The sequence below is a fragment of the Calidris pugnax genome, unplaced genomic scaffold (assembly GCF_001431845.1).
Source record: "Calidris pugnax isolate Ruff unplaced genomic scaffold, ASM143184v1 scaffold44, whole genome shotgun sequence".
In the NCBI taxonomy this organism is placed as follows: domain Eukaryota; kingdom Metazoa; phylum Chordata; class Aves; order Charadriiformes; family Scolopacidae; genus Calidris; species Calidris pugnax.
Genome location: NW_015094506.1, coordinates 3146427 through 3165194, shown reverse-complemented (window position 1 = coordinate 3165194; position 18768 = coordinate 3146427). Strand labels below are relative to the sequence as shown.

At 48.9% G+C, this 18768-nt stretch overlaps 1 protein-coding gene across 1 annotated transcript; it reads left to right on the top strand.

Annotated features, from left to right (window-relative positions):
* The first annotated feature begins 8711 nt into the window (after window positions 1-8711).
* Window positions 8712-18768, top strand: RAC2 (ras-related C3 botulinum toxin substrate 2 (rho family, small GTP binding protein Rac2)). Its single transcript, XM_014963416.1, has 7 exons — window positions 8712-8920; window positions 11914-11985; window positions 13620-13737; window positions 15203-15265; window positions 16222-16381; window positions 17618-17748; window positions 18506-18768. Exons 1-6 carry the CDS (start codon window positions 8886-8888, stop codon window positions 17746-17748), a joined length of 579 nt encoding a protein of 192 aa, XP_014818902.1. The 5' UTR covers window positions 8712-8885; the 3' UTR covers window positions 18506-18768.

The window sequence follows — 18768 nt, the reverse complement described above, 5'->3', positions numbered from 1 at the left end:
TTTGGGTCAATAAATTGCCAGTTTACACCTCTTGTAAACTCAATTTCTTTCTTGAGATTCTGGGCCACATCAGAGGAGAATTCACTGCCCCACAGCCTGGCCCAGTGTTCCAATTCCTGCACTGGGGCTGGGTCCAGCATGTCACCTCCCGTCCCTCCATCATTGTTTTCCACAACAAAAAATAAAATTGTTTCAGCAGTATTGCAGCTGACATGAAGCAGATCACTGCCCCACAGCCTGGCCCAGTGTTCCAATTCCTGCACTGGGGCTGGGTCCAGCATGTCACCTCCCGTCCCTCCATCATTGTTTTCCACAACAAAAAATAAAATTGTTTCAGCAGTATTACAGCTGACATGAAGCAAACCTAAAGCATGCCAACCTAAAGCGCTTCCTTGAAAGACCTGATCTTGCCTGCTTCAAAGGTAGGTGACATATATAGGCAACTTGATCAGGGCTCTTATATATGCGTCTGTGGGCAGGTCAAACCACAAGCACCCTACAAACACAAAACAGATGCCTCTGTGCACTGCAAAAGTAGTCTCAGCCACTCCAGCAGACCACACTGCAAAACTCGTAGCCATGTCTCTAATCGTCTTCATCTCTTAACTCTTTGATGTTTCTTCCTACTCACAGCTTTTCCGGCATGTCTGTTGGAATCCCTGACTGCCCTGTTTTGAGTCCTTACCTACTAATTTATTTCAGTGGTCACCTCCGCTACTTGCATTCTCCCAGTTCTGGTAGCCTTGCTTTTAACAGTGGTTGGCCTTGATGCAATTTAAATGCTTTCAGTTACTTCAGCCAGGGGAGTCTGAATGGGAAACGCACCATTAAAAAACTGCATAAGCCCATTTCATGTAAAAATGAAACACCTGTGAGATGTTTCCCCATGAGGGTACACAAGAAGTGACACAGGATCATGTAACTAAACTAAGCCTAGAGCATCCCCCGTTTTTCCATAGAGCCCGGGAAGTATATCTCTCTCTCCAGGTCCTTAGTCTGCCACTCACTCACACAGTGCGCAGACTAACTTGGTTCCAGGCATGTCCTGCAGAAAAACAACCAGTTCCTCTCTTGAGGAAACCTAGACCCAGATGAGAGGTCACTTTGCTTGAACATCCCAGACAGGCAATATGGATCTGTAGTGAATTCAGGTGGATACCAACAGTACCCCAACCAGCAAACCATCTGGAAATGCCCTTAAGGTAAGTGACGTTTTCTGTGGTCATGGCATGAAAATACCACGAAAGGGCTACATTATTTCAAGTGAAAAAGGTAGGGGGGAAACAAAGGAAAAAGAAGAGACACAGGATGAGGCACAACAAGGGAGAATGAGGGGTAGGAAGGAAGGAAGGCAGGAAGGAAAGAATGAGAGGAAGAAAGCAGGAGAGTTAGCAAGCATGGAAGCAAGAAAGGACAAGCAAGCAAGCAAGATGACATAAAAATTAATTACGCCCCAGTGGCATAAAAACATCAAATGTTTCTCTCCTAGGGGGAGATGAGATTTAAGTGCTATACAGTGTGGTCAGAGCTAAGCCATAGCCACCAGCTCAGAGTAAATGGATTCTCCACTGGTGTTGTCAACAAGGCCAGCATAGATACAGCCTAGGTCAAATGAAGACTAAGCAAGGAGAATTTGACATGCAGCAAAAATCAGTTTATACTAAAAGACGCCTCATTGAGGAGACTGAGTCATGTTGGGAACTGATTCTGGCACCTTCCTCTTTCTAGAGAAGCCTATGGCCTATACAGTAAAAAAACCCACCATGATGACTGCAGCAACATCTGGGAAAAGAGCAGCTCAGATGAAACCAAGGGCATTTCTCATCAAAGAATGTACTCCTTGGAAAAGCAGGAGACTGGAGGAAGATCCAAAGAATCTTCTATCCAAAGAATTTCTATCAGGTGATGGAAATTTTTTCAACAAGGCAAAGAGTAGAGCTGGAAATGGCCACTCCTTGCTCCAAGACATATCTGGCTCCGAGGTGTAAAGTTCTCTTAGCTATGCAAGAAGTGTCAACAAGGGAACAAGAGGACCGGGTGGGAGGGGTTGTTGAGGGGCCTACATAATATCAGGGTAAGCGAAGGCACCTGGGACAGGTCAGATACGTCTTGGATTGGATTGGAGTGGGATTTGCCTATCAATCCCTTTCACATCCAACACCCCAAAGGTAAAGCAGTGCTTCTCCTTTTCAACAGCCTCCAGAGCTGTTGAAATCAGGGACAGGAAGAAGCAGACCCCTGGAAATCAGCGCTTTTGATACAGGACTGGGATTAGATCCAGTAGTTGCTTCTGCCACTGCACATCCTTCCCAGCTGTGGTTATCTCAGGTTGGGGCTGTGCAGGCAAGAGCTGGGAGTGTGTGCAAGGGGAGCATCCAGGCTGGTCCAGCAGTTCTCACCTCATCAAGCACAGGCAGGTTAGGCAGACTGCAGCAGATCAATACTCCAGGCTGCTCCCTGTGCCTCCTCTGCCACAAAACATTTCTTCTCTGAGGATGCTCTCTGACTGCACACAGACACTTAAATTGGAGCTGGAAGTATCTGTTGTTTTGGTGGTCACAAAGGAAAATATCAAACCAACAGCACGGGTGTGCTTTTCTACTATTTGGTATAGGTTTAAAATAATTGTGTAAATAAAAAGGAAATATAAATATTTCCTACTACTTTCAAGGAGATAAAGACAGTGACAAAGTGTCATATATTTCTCTGTGCTGAACATGCCAACTATATTCCTACATCTATCCACGGAGAGACAAAGTATAGGTCTGTACAAAATCAATAGCCCCTTCAGTCTCGCGTTCAGGGTGGGCTTAGGGACTGCAGTATGTCAGGAGAGAGGGTACCACTTCTTACACAGTATTGTGGGGGCTTACAAGCTGCACAGACAGTATTTTGATGTAAGCTAAAACAGCACTACAGCAAAGACAACAACAGGATTTTTCATATAACAATTGGAATAAAATAATCCTTGTCCACTGTGAGGAGAAACAGCGACTGTGACAGCCAGAGCAGTAGCTCAGGAGGAAAACGTGCAGGCAGTAAGTAAAGCTACTAGTGCAGAGTACCTGGAATAGCCTGTCCTCAGCTGCTTTTCCTAATTCAAGGAGCTGGAATCTATTTTAAAGGTAGAATGATGGAGATTATAAAAGGCCACAGGAAAAAACCCCAACCACCTCTTATAAAAATTATAGGAAGGTGACTTGGAGTCTGATAAACTTGAATGAAGAGCCAGAGGGATTTTTTTGTTGGACTCAGAAGTGCAGCAAGATTGAAGCTTTATGCCTTTGAAAAAAAAATATGGTAGAATTCAAGCAAAAGATTTTACTTTGGTAGTTCAAAAAATATTAGTCTTGTAAAACAGAATAGCTATAGATTTCCTTAGTTGTCTAAAAAGGTCTTTTCACTTTTCTGTTGCAGCCTTCCTAGAAGATACCATAGCTTCCCAGTAAAGATATGTATTAGATTGACCTTTACATAAAAATATGCATACAAACCATCCTATATCTAACATCTGATAACATATGAAGAGTGTTAGCAGGCAGGGGAGTCGAGCCAAGCAGCTGACACTCAAGTTAGAATTTACATGTGTAATCTCTAGTCCCTGTTACCTCCCCTCTACAACAGGCAGGTGAAAATGTCGAACCATCTAAGCACCTTGTGGGAAAGGATGCAGTCAGATACTGATCTGTATTTGTTACCATTAAGTAACAGAGTGGTATCAGGAAGATGGGGGCTGTCACTGGCTGAGAACAAAATATCTGTAAGGATGGAAACAGATATCAGAATCACTGGGGACTTGCAGAAGTAGAGAACCAGATAAGGCCAAGTCATAAAAAAACAGTATGATTTAGAGTCTGCGAACAACTTCTCAGCTGAGGGAAGTGCAAGTGTGAATCAGCCATCACAACAAACTTGATGCCCCTTTGGGCACCTGTCTGTGCCATGGTCTTCTGCTTACCCACGTACACAGTGGAGAAGGGGTGGAGGAGGTGAACCTCTCCCAGTGCTCCTGTGGACCTGCTATTTTGCCCCAAATTGGAGAGGCTGAGAGCTTTCCCACTCTGAGAGCCTCCATGACAGCGTATGGACCACCTGCTCCTGATTGCAATAGGGCTGGTCTCCAGAAAAGTCCATGAGTAAGACAGGTCCAAGACTCTACAGTAAACACCATTTTCAAGTTGAATTGCTTATGAGTTACGTTGTCAATGTAGGTAGTTTGTGTTCAGTGAGGCTGGACTGGAAACTTCTTTTTTTTTTTTTTCCTAAGCTCTTGATTGAGAGTATAAATTTAGGCTAGAGACGCCCTTGGTATGGCCGTGTATGAAGCACAGACTCTGTATGAAGCAGCTCCACGAGCTCTCTAACCGCAGGGACTGCAGAAAATCGTGGCCTGAGGTGCATGGCCCCTCTTCAGTTACAATGTGAGCTCTGAATTCAGGGCAGGCTTTTCAGAGGAGCAGGGCAGCCAGTGAGAAACCGCAGCAGAAAGGAGAGCCTCCATGACAGCGTATGGACCACCTGCTCCTGATTGCAATAGGGCTGGTCTCCAGAAAAGTCCATGAGTAAGACAGGTCCAAGACTCTACAGTAAACACCATTTTCAAGTTGAATTGCTTATGAGTTACGTTGTCAATGTAGGTAGTTTGTGTTCAGTGATGGGACTGGAAATTTTTTTTTTTTTTTTTTTTCCTAAGCTCTTGATTGAGAGTATAAATTTAGGCTAGAGACGCCCTTGGTATGGCCGTGTATGAAGCACAGACTCTGTATGAAGCAGCTCCACGAGCTCTCTAACCGCAGGGACTGCAGAAAATCGTGGCCTGAGGTGCATGGCCCCTCTTCAGTTACAATGTGAGCTCTGAATTCAGGGCAGGCTTTTCAGAGGAGCAGGGCAGCCAGTGAGAAACCGCAGCAGAAAGGGGGGCATCAAGAGGGAGGGGTAGCACTTTTGGAGAAGAGAAGCAGAAAAGGAAGAACTAAAAGCAGGAGGCAGGGGGTACAAAGCTGTGTAAATGGGGAAGTGGGAAGACACAAAAGGGGAATATAGCAGGTGAGGACAGTTTGCAGCCCTGCCAGGCTGAAGCAAATTACTCTTTTCCCTAGTGGAGGCCCAGCACACACAGGTCTCAAATCCACTCAGGATTGCCTGGGCCATAGCTCACACAGAATAAATCCTATCAGGGCCCAAGGTAATGAGAACACCTGCTGTGGCCGTGCCCTGTGTGGGGAAAGAAATGAGCCTTGTGTTCTCCCCTGGAAAGGAATCGCTCTGCTACTCTGTCTACACTGAAGGACAAGTCTCCTGCTCAGCTCCCACCCTCCTGTGCCAGGCTGTGAAGTACAAACACCATTTCTGAAAGAACCCCCTGACCCTTTTCCCATCCTCCCTTAGGGAGCAGAACCCCCCTCCCCAAGGAAGGGGGAGAGATGGAGTCACCCAAATTCCTTGCTGCTTTGGGTCCTTGTTGGGGGAAGAATGGTGTCATGCATTGCCCGCTGTCCCACATGGGTGCTGTGCAAACCCAGCGTAGATTGGTCACTCAGAAGTGACCCAGCCCAGGGCCCTGGAAGCCTCTCAGAGCAAAACTGTCTCACTGAGCAGTTCTTTCCCATTAGCGTCTTCCTCAAACTCAGTGAAGGCACCAGATGGGTGCCTGCCTTCCCTCAGCCCTGCTGCATGTGCAGAAGGAAACTTATCTCAAGAGCACCTCTTTGTGGTGTGAGAGGACATCAAAGCAGCAACAGATCTGTATGTGCTCAGCTAGGTGCTATGGGGCTACTGACTGCAGTTTCCTTCCCTTTCCTGCATCTTATACAACTGAGAAGTTTTAAGGTAGCATGTGCCAGTTCTCAGAGAGATTACAGTATGTGTTATTTGACTGTAATATTCCATTTTTAATCAAATAGAATGGAAAGAACCACTCTAAAAGTCTTTATGTAAATCCCTATTGTCTCTCTACAGAGGCACTGGCAGAGGAGGGATGTTTATAGATCCACGGCACAGATCTCTGACTTGGATGAGAGGACTGACTATCCATAGCAGTAGCAGGCAATTATCTTCCAAAACTAATTTGCCCAGAAGGGGGATGGATATATACCTTCTCGCTGGGACTTCCACAGCTCATTGTTGGCCATATAGAACTACAGTGTCTTTGACATGGGGCTCACCTGGAAATGGAGTCTCAGCTACAGTCCCTTCTCCCTGACCAATTTTAACTTGTCATCTTCTCCTTCCCCACTCCCTTCCACACTGCCCGCCCCACAAGCCCATCTGCCAGACTACAAGGCCAAAAGCATACACTGGCATTCAGCAGGTCAGTGGTCCTTGTTTGTCCCTGTCACCACGTCCTACTGTGCCACTGGCCAGTTTTCCATCCAGTTTTCCTTTGCCTGAATCCCGTCCCTAGCTTCAGTATCCTCACATGACTGTTACTCTTTTCCAGGTAAGACTCAGTGTGTTCTCCAGCTCTCCTCAGCTCTTTTTCCTTCAGTCCACATCCTTCCCACCTGAGGTGTTCACTTGCTGTTCTTCCCACCCTGCTTCTCTCCAGGCACATAGGGGTTACCTTCAGAGAAGAGATTGGGTGAAAACAGAAATGTTCCTTTGGAGAAGCTGAGTCTAAATGCAGTTTCAACAACGCCCAGAAAGGGGTTAGTTTCCTGTTTGCCTGTGCCAGGCTGCCTGCCCGACCTAGAGCTCTCTGAATCCCTAGGGACTCCACCAGCTCCAGCTCCTTGGGCCCTCAATTGTCATCCAGGTGCCTCCCACACAGAGCTCTCAATATGTCCAGTTGCCTGGGGAGCTGTAATGGTTTTTCTCCATCCACCAGTAGCATTCCCCAGAGCCAGATATACCTACTTTCTCTTCTGACCCACTATATTCTGCACCTGCCTGCCCTTTCCAGCTCCTGCTGCTGCTCTCCCTGTAGCAGCCTTTGTCACTCTCCCTTCTGTCCTTCTCTGATCTGTATTCCTATGGCCTGTTCCTGCTCTTGCTTGCAGAGGAGTCAGTGGGTTTCTTTCCTTCCCCTTCCCTACCACCCACAGAGGGAACACCTCGTACAGCTGGTTGCTTTGTGCTGCTGAAATAGCCACAAGACTTGGAAAGGTTTCACAGCTGAAGGTTTCTGGGTTGCGGCCAGTGCTGAGTGATGGATGGGAGAGCTCTCCTCCCGAGCAGGTCAGTGGCAACAGCCTCCCGTGGCTGCAGCAGCACAAAGGTCACCAATCTTTGGAGAAACACTTTCCCTCAGAGTTCCTTCCTTCAGGAACATCTCAGCTGAAAAACCACTGTTCTTGGCCTAATTGGCCTCCTGACAAAGCCTGGAAGTTATAATTACTTCTGTGTCACCATATCCCTTCTATAAAATGCATCTCCTGCCCCTACACTCATCAGTTCAGTCTGGAGCACGCAGATGTTCACACATTCACGCTTTTCCAGGGTCTTGCATGGGAGGAGAAGGAAGGAAGAGGAGGCAGACCCTCATTTCAAGATGGGAAAGGATGGAGTAGAGCCTCCTGGGATCTTTCTCCTCCTTGTCTCTTCTTTCTTAGGGTAATTTCTTCCTTCTTCTCCTTGCTGCTTAGCTCTAAAATCCTATTATCTTCTCAGGACAATGAGGACAGGCTGAGAGAGTTGGGGTTGTTTAGCCGGGAGAAGGATCCGAGGACACTTTACTGCAGCCTAGCATAAATATTTTAGTAGGGCCTGTAGTGATAGGACAAGGGGTGATGGTTTTAATTTAAAAGAGGGTAGATTCAGACTAGATATAAGGAAGAAATTTTTTATGATGAAGATGATAAAACACTAGAGCAGATAGCCCAGAGAGGTGATAGATGCCCCACCCCTGGAAATATTCAAGATCAGGTTGGATGGGGCTCTGAACAATCTGACCAGGTTGAAGATGTCCCTGCTTGTTGCAGGGGAGGTTGGACTACATAACCTTTAAAGGTCCGTTCCAACTCAAACCATTCTATGATTCTATGACAAGATGGAAGAGATCTGGCAGCAGCTCCCACTGGCTGCCTTTGCACAGAAGTAGGGGAGAACGTGGATAGGGAGAAGCTGGTTTGCAGCAGCTCCCCCCATCCACCAGTCTTGGCTCTCATAGTACTGGCAGGGAAGAGAAAAGAGTTCATTGCATCCCTTGATGCGTTTGCTCCGCTTCATGGTGAACACACAGGTCGACACAATACGTCTTTGTACTAGTAATCTGGGCAGGTGGAGAAGTGCGGCAGGACCTTATCACCACCGGGGAGGAGGGAAAGAGCAGCCATGGGGTGGTTGCTGTTTCCCAGAGGCTGCTTAACTTCCTTGTTCAGCCTTCACAGAAAACATTGCTCCTTTTGACGTTTTGCCACTGACACTCAGGGGCACTGGGAAGACCTGAAAAGCCTTCATTGCGCCACATCACCCCACTACTTCCATTTTAGATTCCCTTCCCTGCTTACACCTCCTCCAAAGTTTGGATGATGAAGGAGGAAAACCACCCCTCCGCTTTCTCACCCCGCTTCTAACCCTTGTTCAGCTCCCCTGTAAAAGCAGTTTGGTGCCCCCAGCCGTTCACTGGGATGGGGTGGGAAGGGAGAGGGTGAGCCACATGGGGAGGAAAAAAAAAATATTACAGTTCTCATCATCCCAACCATGAAGTCATGCACGCCCCGCCTTCGGCTAACGGCCTCGGCCGCAGAGCTGCTGCTGTGGTGGGAGGGGAGGAGGGACCGGAGGGTGATCGTCAAGTACAGTTCCCTCTTCCACTTCCTCCCCACAACCTGCCGCTCACTGCAGCACAAGGGCTGACACCCAAATTTGCCCGTCTCTCCCCGCTGTTTGCCTTGGCCTGACTTCCCTTTGCCCCGGGCACCGTCCTCCGCCACGGGTCCGGAGACATGCAAGCCATCAAGTGTGTCGTGGTGGGAGACGGGTAGGTACCCCTCTGGTTTGCTGTGGGTGCAGGGTGGGAGGGGTGGTGACAAGGGGCAAGCAAGAAGGTGGCTGCTTGGTGAAACTTCCCCAGCTTTGCTTCTGGCCTCCTGCAAATTGTGTTCCCTCTCTCGTTTGCGCTTCCCTTCCCAGGGCAAGGGACCTTTCTCTGGGGAGGGTGTGGAAGAGGGCATTTTGAAGGGCATCTGCAAAAGGGGCATAGGAAATGGAGCAGGTCTGTCCCATGCACAGGAGGTGGTGATGTTGCTGCCAGATTCAACCTCTAGGCAAGAGTCGGATTTAAAACCCGAGAGGTACAAGCGCTCTTCTGCAGGCGAATGGCTCCTTGAAAGCCATCTGCTCACTAGGGCTGACTGAGAGAGGGCACGGCACTATGGTCCTGATGAGATGAGATGTTCAGCTTTTCTTGGCACATTGCCTCTGTACTGGGGTGTGGGGGCGACAGTTTGGCAGGGGGTTCTGTGGGCACAAGGAGGCGGAGCTCTTTCCACCGAGATAGGCACGAGTATATGCCATTTTGGGAGTGGGAGGTAACACAACCTTGCCTTCACAGCATGATGGCATCACTGCCCGTGTCCCGTGATCCCTGGTAATGGCCAGATCCAAGCCATCAATAAGTGACGCAGCCAGTACTGCCGGGGACAGGAGGGATGGGGCGGATGGGATCTCTTCTTGCCCTGTGGGATGAGTAGATGCAAGGAAGGGAGGGGAGGGGAGGAGAGTCCACATTTATCACGGCGTAGGTTAATTCATTTCCCAGCTAGGAGCTGGCCAGACTGCTATCTGGGGCAGCTATCAGGTAGCAGATGAAGAGACATTTGCAGCAGCCCTGCTCCCTACAGTCACTTCCTCCTTCAAAACTCGCCTGGGGAAGAAGACGTCTGCAAACATAACATGTCACAAACGGTACATGTTAGACATGTTCTCAGGGTCTGGGGCAAGGGAATAAGGTGAAGGGACAAGGAAAGTCAGAGTCCCAAATAAACACCATTACCTCTAAGAAAAGTCCCCCAAAGGGCACAAGCTAGAGCAGAATGGACAACTGCACTGGGCATTTGTCTGTTGCCCTGTTAACCCGCCAGTTTCCCTCCTCACACATTGGACCAACTCTGTAGCCACCCCTCAAGGCAGCAATCCCCTCATATCATGGATAACCCCACAACACATCCTGCTGTCAACCCTTCTGACCACAACACCTCTTAAATGTCTTTGGTCCCATCATTTTGCTTGTCTGTACCCTGCACCTCCCCTCTCACCGTCTTGCAACACAACAGTCCAGTCATCCCCTGTTGCTCTGAGCTCTTCACCAACCTTCACCTCCCTCCCAGCCATACCCGCCATGTCACCCCCCCTTGGCTCAACTTTACCAACCACAGGACCTTCTACAGTCACTCAACTAAGCCCCTCATGTTGCCCCATAGGTGTACTGGCTCCACAGCCCCCTCCATCACACATCACCGACCTCTTAACTCTTTCTGAGTTCACTCCCAGGAACCAGCAGGTGCTACTAACCTCACCTCGTCTCTCAATAGCTTTGTTGTAACCTTCACCCCTTCACGGATGTTTTGTGCTCCTTTCTGTTCAACCACACCGATTCAGAACCATCCCCCTTGCATGACTGACTCACCCACAGTCCTGTAGACCTCCGGAGCCATTACTTCTAGAGGTACCGTGGCCCTCCTTCAATATCTCTATGACAAGATGGAAACAAGGGAGCTGGGGAAAAAGAAGGGACTGAGAGAGGAGGATCTAAGGAAGGGAGGTGGCAGAAGGAAGAAACAAGGGTCAGAGCACACCAAAGAGCTCAGTTTCCTGCTCAGCTGCCCTACAGTGCAGTGACTGAGGCAGGTGCCTCATGATCAGGGAGAAGATGCCAGCTGTGCCTGTCAAGAGCACACAAAAAGGCAGAGCTGCAGCTCTGCAACAGGGGACTTTGCAGGTACAGCTGAGATGGTTGGACCATCCCCACTAGTGAGGCTGCAACCTTTCTCCCAGGAAAGACATCTCCCTCATCCTGTAGCTGTGCTCGTAGGCTGAGGAGGCAGGTTGCTCTCACCACCTCTATTTCACACCTGCTGCAACTGAAGCATGGCCACCCTTTCCCAGACCACACAGATCTGAGAAATAGCAGCCCAACAGGAGAAGGATTGTCCTTTCCACACCTGTCATGGCTTCTTTATCATCTTCCAGTTTCTTTTCTCTTCTCCTTTCCCTCATCACAGCCTTCACCTTGCCTACAACACCTTTTCCTCCCCTTGACAACCTTACTGCCCCTGTTCCCACTTCCTCACACCAATGCTTTCACCCAGTCTGGACTGTGCTGCTACCTTGGCTTATTTGTGCTCCAACCGACTGCAACAGGGGTGTGGGGGAGGCTGAGGAGAGAGGAAGCACTAGCTTCTAGCTCAGAAACACCACCAGCAGCTTCCGTCAGCCACAGGGAGAGTCACCTTGCCGGTTGCTTTACAGCTCTCTCTGTGGGTAACGCTGCAGCTCACCGCAGACAGGCAGGACTGGAAAGTGTTGTGGCTAAAAGTCAAGAAGAGGTGCCACTCTGCTGGCAGGAGCAGGCAGGAGTGCCTGTGCTGGGGGGTTGTAGCTGGCTGGGCAGCCTTGTCACAGCACTCCAAAAATCAATGCACCTACCCTGGCTGTGCACGCACTGGAAAACAGGCTCTCTCCTCCATCTCAGAGTGGATGCGTCTTGGCTGAGTGATCTCTGTACCAGATGGTAAAAACAAGCCTTCGTGGTCGAAGACAACAAACATTTCTGGGTGACATCCTGTCTTTCTTCCTGCCGGCTTTCTAACCTATGTTTATGCAGTGTCTGGTCCTGTGAATGTGTTTCTGCTCCCAGGGGTCTCCTGACAGGGCTGGCTTAGAGGTGTGGAAGGATTGTCCCATCCCCATCTCACCCTAGCAAGACTGCCTGCACTACCATGACTTCCTGCCATTTTTCTCTTTCTCTTCCAGAGCTGTGGGGAAAACCTGTCTCCTGATCAGCTACACCACCAATGCCTTCCCTGGAGAATACATCCCCACTGTGTGAGTAAACAGGTCCTGGGAGGGGGAGAGAGGTGGGGGAGACATGGAAAGCAGGATGCAAAGGGGTGCAGAAACCCTTTGTTGTGCACTCTGAAGGCAGGGTCACAATCTCCATGCCAGCAGAGGAAGGGCTGCCAAACCACTGAAGGTACCTCTGTGCTTTGGATCTGTCACCTTTCACCAGAAGCACAAGTGGCCTTATAAAACCCCAGCATAAATGACATATTTGGGAGACATAAACCAACCCAGCGTCTATCTGCCTGCTAAGTGTACAAGTAGTAGATGGGGTCCTGCTAGGCAAAACAACCAGGAACCAGGCTGCAAAAAATGGGCCAGACCCAAGAGAAGGTTGTTGGGCTAGACAGGAGTTCCCACTTCCTTCCTTGTCCGAGGCACCCACTGTCATTGGAGCAGGCACTGATAATCCTGGTGGTAGGAGTGCAGGATTCACCTCAGTGCTGGAACAGAAGCCCTATGTAATCCAGTGGATGTATGTGTGAGGCTGGGACAGACCTGCAGACTGTTGGAACGGGGAGGAAGGTTAGGCTTGTCCTAGGCTGAGTGGTCAGATGTTTTTGTCTCCCTGCAGTGCGTGGGGAGGCTCACCACATGAACTCATACCACACCACTGGGGTGTGGAGCGTGACCTCCTTGAGGTGGGAAAAGGAGCTAGGCACAGCATGGCAGACTGGCAGCTTGGGTTCAGATTCCTTGGGAAGGACAGGTGCAGGAAAACCCTGAACCCTCACTTTTTTCTCCAGACCAATTTGCAACAGACACTGTGAAAAATGGTTGTGCTAGCAAAATCACGTCTCTGCTTAGAAGCTGGTTTATGGAAGGGCACCACCCCTTCCTAGCATGTAACCGTGAAGTGGCCAGGCATTTTGTGTGTCACGTACCGTTTCTTCTCATGCCTGAGGCTCGTGTCGGAGCTGTGGAAGGGAGGCCATTTTGTGCTTCTGTGGCAGCAGAGCTTATCTCCCAACTGTGGTACGTGCCGTGAGCACGTCCACAAGGTCTTTGCATTGGTTCCTTCCTATTGCTGGTTTCCCTCGCCTTAACCTGAAAAAAAATATACCAAAAGGAATAGAAAATAAAATTTTCTAGCAAACAGGGAACTAACACCTCTATTGATTTAATGGCCTTTTTTCCCAATAGTTCTTTGCTCCCAGGCACGCAATCTTGACAGCTGTTTTCAAATATTTCATGCTGGGATTTCAGAGTTATGGGACACACTTCGGCATAGCAGTTCCAGCAGAGGTGTTGAGGAGTGCAGGGCTCTGGGAGAACTGCAGAGACATGGGTTCTTCTTCACTTTTAAGAAGAAATCTGGATTTTAGAGCACAGAAGAAAGATGGGGTAGCTAGAACAGATATGGGAAGGGTGCTGGGGAAGCAGAAAGGTTTATCGACCTGCAAAGCCAGGCCAGGCCAGGACAGCTGAGTGATAGGGAGGGGGTTGATGCTGAGTGGGAAGTTCATAAGCTAGAGGTTCACAGGAAAACAGCATCACCCAAGTGAGCTGAGAATAGGGATCACTACCCTTCGCTCTGGGGGTGCACCTAGTGAAACCCACCTACTGGAAGAGCTCCCTCTTCTCCTGTTTGAGCCATGGCCTATGTCTCTGCATTTCAGGTTCGATAACTATTCTGCCAACGTGATGGTTGACAGCAAGCCTGTAAACCTGGGGCTTTGGGATACTGCTGGACAAGAAGATTATGACAGGCTGAGGCCGCTCTCTTACCCGCAGACGGTGGGTCACATTCCATGTCCCTCATCCCGTGTTCTTCCCTCAGATATGCCTCTCTCACCCACTGCAAAAATCAATGCTTGCCATAACACAGTGACAGGACTGTGCCCATCTCTCTCTGCCTTTTTCTGGTAATACCTCTGTTGATATACAAGTGTCTTGAAACCCTAAAGGTAAAAGATATCTAAGGGTACGTTGGAGCCTTTAGATAAAATTTATTACTGGGATAACTTAGCAAGAAAACTGAAATTGTCAAAGATACTTACGAGTCCAGCTGACGCTGATTTTAGCGTGGGACAGATGCCCTACACAGCCCTGGTAAAAAGCCCTCCTCTTGCAAAGCTAAAACCCTCCTTTTGAAAAGCTAAAATGGCTCAGGGAATTTAGGAGCTGAGGCAGGAGCTTTTCATATTTTTGTGAACCCCACTATTCTGTCTTCTGCCTTTTAAAAGAGATCTGATGTGTGGACACGTGTATTTGATCTGCGGATGCCTCAACGAAGCCCATACCTGTCCTCAGATACTGGTGTTCACCATGTTTTCATCATGTTGACAGAGAGATTTCAGGGTTTCAAGGTCACCTTCCCTGGAGGACGTTGTTCCAAGCAGTCTCTTGGCAAGCTCAGAAAGACCCTGCTGCCTCAGGCGCTGGTCTGAAGGTTGCCATTGAAACCAAAAGGGCTAGGAATTGAGGACACTATTTGTTTCAGCCAGGTTCAGTCACCTAAAAGTCGGACACCTGGTGTAATCTACTTGCCTAGGCTCTTTCTGCATTCTGTGTAAGCAGGCGTATTTCTCAACAACATGATTGCGTCCACCTGGGACACATCCCAAGAAAAGGTGGGGGAGCTGTTCTCCAACATACTTAGATGTACTACAAAGTACTTGCCTCTGACAGTTGTAGAACTATGGAAATGGATAGGTTGGGCCTGATGCCCTCGTTTTATTTAGGCAAAATTGGATGAAGGAAATATAATCCTGAAGAGCTGTTTCATTTTGTTTTGCTTTGTTTTTAATGGAAGTCTAAATTCTGCCATGTCCAGGAGAAGCACTTATATGGATAACCAAGACTCATTTGCATCCTGCGTGTGTACTTTTTGGGGTTAAGCCTAGCTCTGTCTCAACAGCAGGCAAAATTATTTTGGCCTGAAAGCTCTCTGGTGTTCTGTGAGAGATGAGCAGGACACTGTCAGGCCATTTCCCACGAGGATGAGTGTGCCTACCGCAAAAACCCCATCCTCATAGCTAAACGTTTGGCTCTTCTGATAATGGTGGCTATGGTTACCATGAGTCAAATATCCTTCTCTCTAGAGGCAATTAGCAGCAGCCAGGACTGTGTTAAATTGTGAGAGACAGCTTTCCCTAGCATGACCCTCTTTGCTGCAGAAAGAGGATGCTGCCTACCCTGCCTCTTGCTATGCAATCCCATGTTGTCATCCTAACACTGCTCCATGGTTGTGTGCCTACAGGACGTCTTCCTGATCTGCTTCTCCCTTGTCAGCCCGGCATCTTATGAAAACGTCCGTGCTAAGGTGAGACAGAGTATCCTGGTCCATCAGGGGTTGAAGAGGGTGAGATTGGTGGTGGCCTTGCAAAGAAAATGACTGGGTGGAGAATGCTAATGAGACATCTAGATTCTTTTTTGTGTCAGTCAGAAGGAATTAAAATATCAGCCTCCTTCAGATGTCTTTTCTGGTTTATCTCAAAGAAGGCAGTCAACCCTATCTAAGGGCTAATATTCATATTGCCGGGCTATTCAGCTGTGAGACCACAGGCTGAAGTTCTGGTAGCATCTCTCAGCCAAGACTGTCCCAGCACGAACACACAGGACCAGTTCATAGGGTATGAGAAACAGCTACCCACAGCCTTTGGGTAGGAAGTAAGGGAAAAAGGAGAGATGGACGGAGAGGAGAACAACACAGTATTTCTTTCCTTGAAGAAAGTTTCCCTGAGAAACTTTCAGGTTTCTCCCTGGGTTTCAGGGAGCCATGAAGGCTGGAAAGTAGCTCGTGCTTTTGCTTAACAGAACTTGAGCACCACATCTGGGATTTTGCCTGTGGACCCAGCAACAGGGGCTTGTCTGGGCCAGGCTAAAGTGCCCAACACTGGATCAAAGGGCTGTGAGGAAGGACAGGGTGTTAGCTACCTTGCTGTCCTTTGTTCAGGTGTGTCTCACCCCACAATGGGTTCAATCCTGAGGGCATCCCATTTTATATATTTCATCATTTTTCTTATTGATATTATTATATCTTCTCTTTGTGAATAATATTTCATTAACATAGTTTTAGTTTCTTTTCAACCCATAAGTCTCTGTGTCTCTTATTCTCTCTCCTTTCTCTTCTGGGAAGGGAGAGAGAAGATAAAGAGAGCATCTGTCATTCGTTTATTGGTCAGCCCAGTCTAAACCATGACAGGTGCATCTTTGTTTCCCTTGTCCATGTCCCTACATGTGACTTCTCACATCTTTGCCATTTTTCTTCCTTGCTAGTGGTTCCCCGAGGTGCGGCACCACTGCCCTAGCACTCCTATCATCCTTGTGGGCACAAAGCTGGATCTTCGTGATGACAAGGATACTATTGAGAAGCTGAAGGAGAAGAAGCTTTCACCCATTACCTATCCTCAGGGCCTTGCTCTGGCCAAGGAAATTGGTATGTGCTTAGGGCAACATCTTGGACTTACTGAAAGGAGAGAGGAAGAAGATAAGGCTTCCCCTCAGTCTAAGGAGGCTTCCTTGGAGGTATCTCACAGTGATATCTCCAAGGGATACATCAAAGGTCATGGGACAAAATGCATTTCAGGAGGCTCAGGAAAGAGATCTGCTCCTTGAGGAAGCCTTAACCCCTCAACACTCTGTTTTCTGCCTCTCCCTGGCCGCTATCCTACACACACACACAGATATACATTTGCACATTCCCCTCCCCTTTTACTCTGCTATTTCTATCTGGGACAATATTTTTCTGTGAAAGCCGCAGCTGCTCTGTGGGCAGAGGCCTCTCCTCCACATCCGGAAAAAGGCGGAAGACCAAGTTTTCTAACATCTCTCAGGAAGAGTTGCAACTGCAGCTTCCTGTCCCTGCCTCCTGCTACTGGGGCTTAGACATGCAACTGGGCATGTGTGTCTCACCCCACCATTCACCTCAGGGGCATCAGCTCCCTCCTGTATTTTGGGTCAAGCACAAATGCCTGTTCCAGGTAACTTCTCTTAGATGCAGCATGCAGAGGTAGCAGAGAGGGTGGGAAACACAGCTTGACAGAGAAGTTCTCAACCAGAAGTTCAGAGGAGAGGGTGTCCAACCAGGATAACATAGCTGGCCTCACACGATGGCTCTGCTCTGGCTACAAGGGTGGAGAATAGGCAAACCCTGGTCTTGTACAGGCAGCAAGCTTTGCCCTGAATCAAGACTTCCTAAGTGAGTGCTGTCCTCACAATGCTTAATGGCTTTGATCACCTGAGCTCTGTTTATTCATTTTAGGCAAGATCCAGGTCCCTTAGTCTTCAGCACAAGGTCTCTGAGAATTTGGGGTACAGAGACTCAAAAGTGCCACATGATTTGAGATGCCACCAGAGGTGCTTAACACTCAAAGCCTGAGAAGACTTGAGACCTCATCTCAAGACAAGACTCAGGGAGTGTTTTGGTGGTGTGTATGTGCCTCAGAACAGTGTGAAATGGGCACTGAGGGAGAAGTGTTGTGGCTGTGAGGTGATAGAAGCCAGAAACATACTGGTGATACAGGCACATGCATCTCTTCTGGCTTGATGCAATCTGTGGCATTCCCCTGCACACTTGTCTTCTGAAGACCCTCTGCAGCAGCCTCTGGGGTACACTCACTGTCTACCCCAGTTCCCTTACTCCCCATTACAGCACCTACTTTCCTCCCAACAGACTCCGTGAAGTACCTTGAATGCTCAGCTTTGACACAGCGTGGCCTCAAGACGGTGTTTGATGAGGCCATCCGAGCAGTCCTCTGTCCGCAGCCCACCAAGACAAAGAAACGAGTATGCAGCCTCCTCTAAGTGAGTATATCTGAAAGAATCCCTGGGAGTAACATCAGTGGCCCTTTCCTGCTCTTGAAAGGTCAGGACCACTGGGTTCCTATGACCTGCTGTGCGTGGTGGGATAGGTCAGTCTCAGAAAGAGAGAGGGAGACAGCAATTCTGCATGGGGATAGGACTGTTGGTGTGACAGAGCACACAGATCCCTGAACTACTTCCCCCTCCTTGCTGCCTGCCCGTGGGGAGTTTTGCCCCCATCTCCTGATGCAGAGTGGCCTAGAATTTTCCACCTTTGCCCTCAAAAAGAAGAACTGTCTGTCACCTTCTGCCACAGAGGGAACTGTGTCCAAGCTGCCCTAGGGATGACCTGCTGTGAGAGCTGTGAAGAAAAAAACCAACAAAACAAGCAACAAAAAACCAAAGCTGTTCCTTATTCATAGCAATTGCCCAATGGCCCTTCCTCTTACCCAGCCCTGCTCACCTAAAGGGGGTTTTTGTGCTGCTGTTCATTGGCAGGTGGCAGCTTCTCCCCCAGGGCTCCTTTTCTTCTCATATTGTCCTGACCTGCCCTTCCCCTTCAACTCAAGGCAGCAGAGGGAGAAAAGGGGTTTCAGGACAAGAACCAAGGCTGGCCAAAGCCTGAGGAGAGAGGAGAGTGACAGCTTTTTAACTGAGACCCTGCCCCTTCACTCTCCCACCCACCACCAAGACAGAGGGAGGGAGAGGAGGAAAATGGCCAAGCTGGTTTCACAAGGTCTGTCATGTTTTTTGGCTACAGATCCCGGCCCTGTCCTGATGTCAGGCTCATGCCCAGCACGCAGGAGAATGATGGCTCCAACATCCCGGAGCTCAGTACCTTGTGGTGGTCACTGCGCTTTATACTTCTACCAGCTTGAAAGACTGTTGTGGGTCTGTAGCACTGGTTTGTCCATTTGCACAACTTCCCCACACTTGCCCCACCCCAGCTGCCCCTTCTCTCCCTCACCGATCTCTGAGGTTACAACATAGTGAGTAGGACCCAATAAACAGATAATACGTTCT

Coding starts and splice junctions, on each gene's coding strand:
- RAC2 (XM_014963416.1), top strand. CDS start 8,886: ATGCAAGCCATCAAGTGTGTCGTGGTGGGAGACGG. Junction 13,738..15,202: donor CGCTCTCTTACCCGCAGACG/GTGGGTCACATT, acceptor GTGTGCCTACAG/GACGTCTTCCTGATCTGCTT. Junction 15,266..16,221: donor ATGAAAACGTCCGTGCTAAG/GTGAGACAGAGT, acceptor CTTCCTTGCTAG/TGGTTCCCCGAGGTGCGGCA.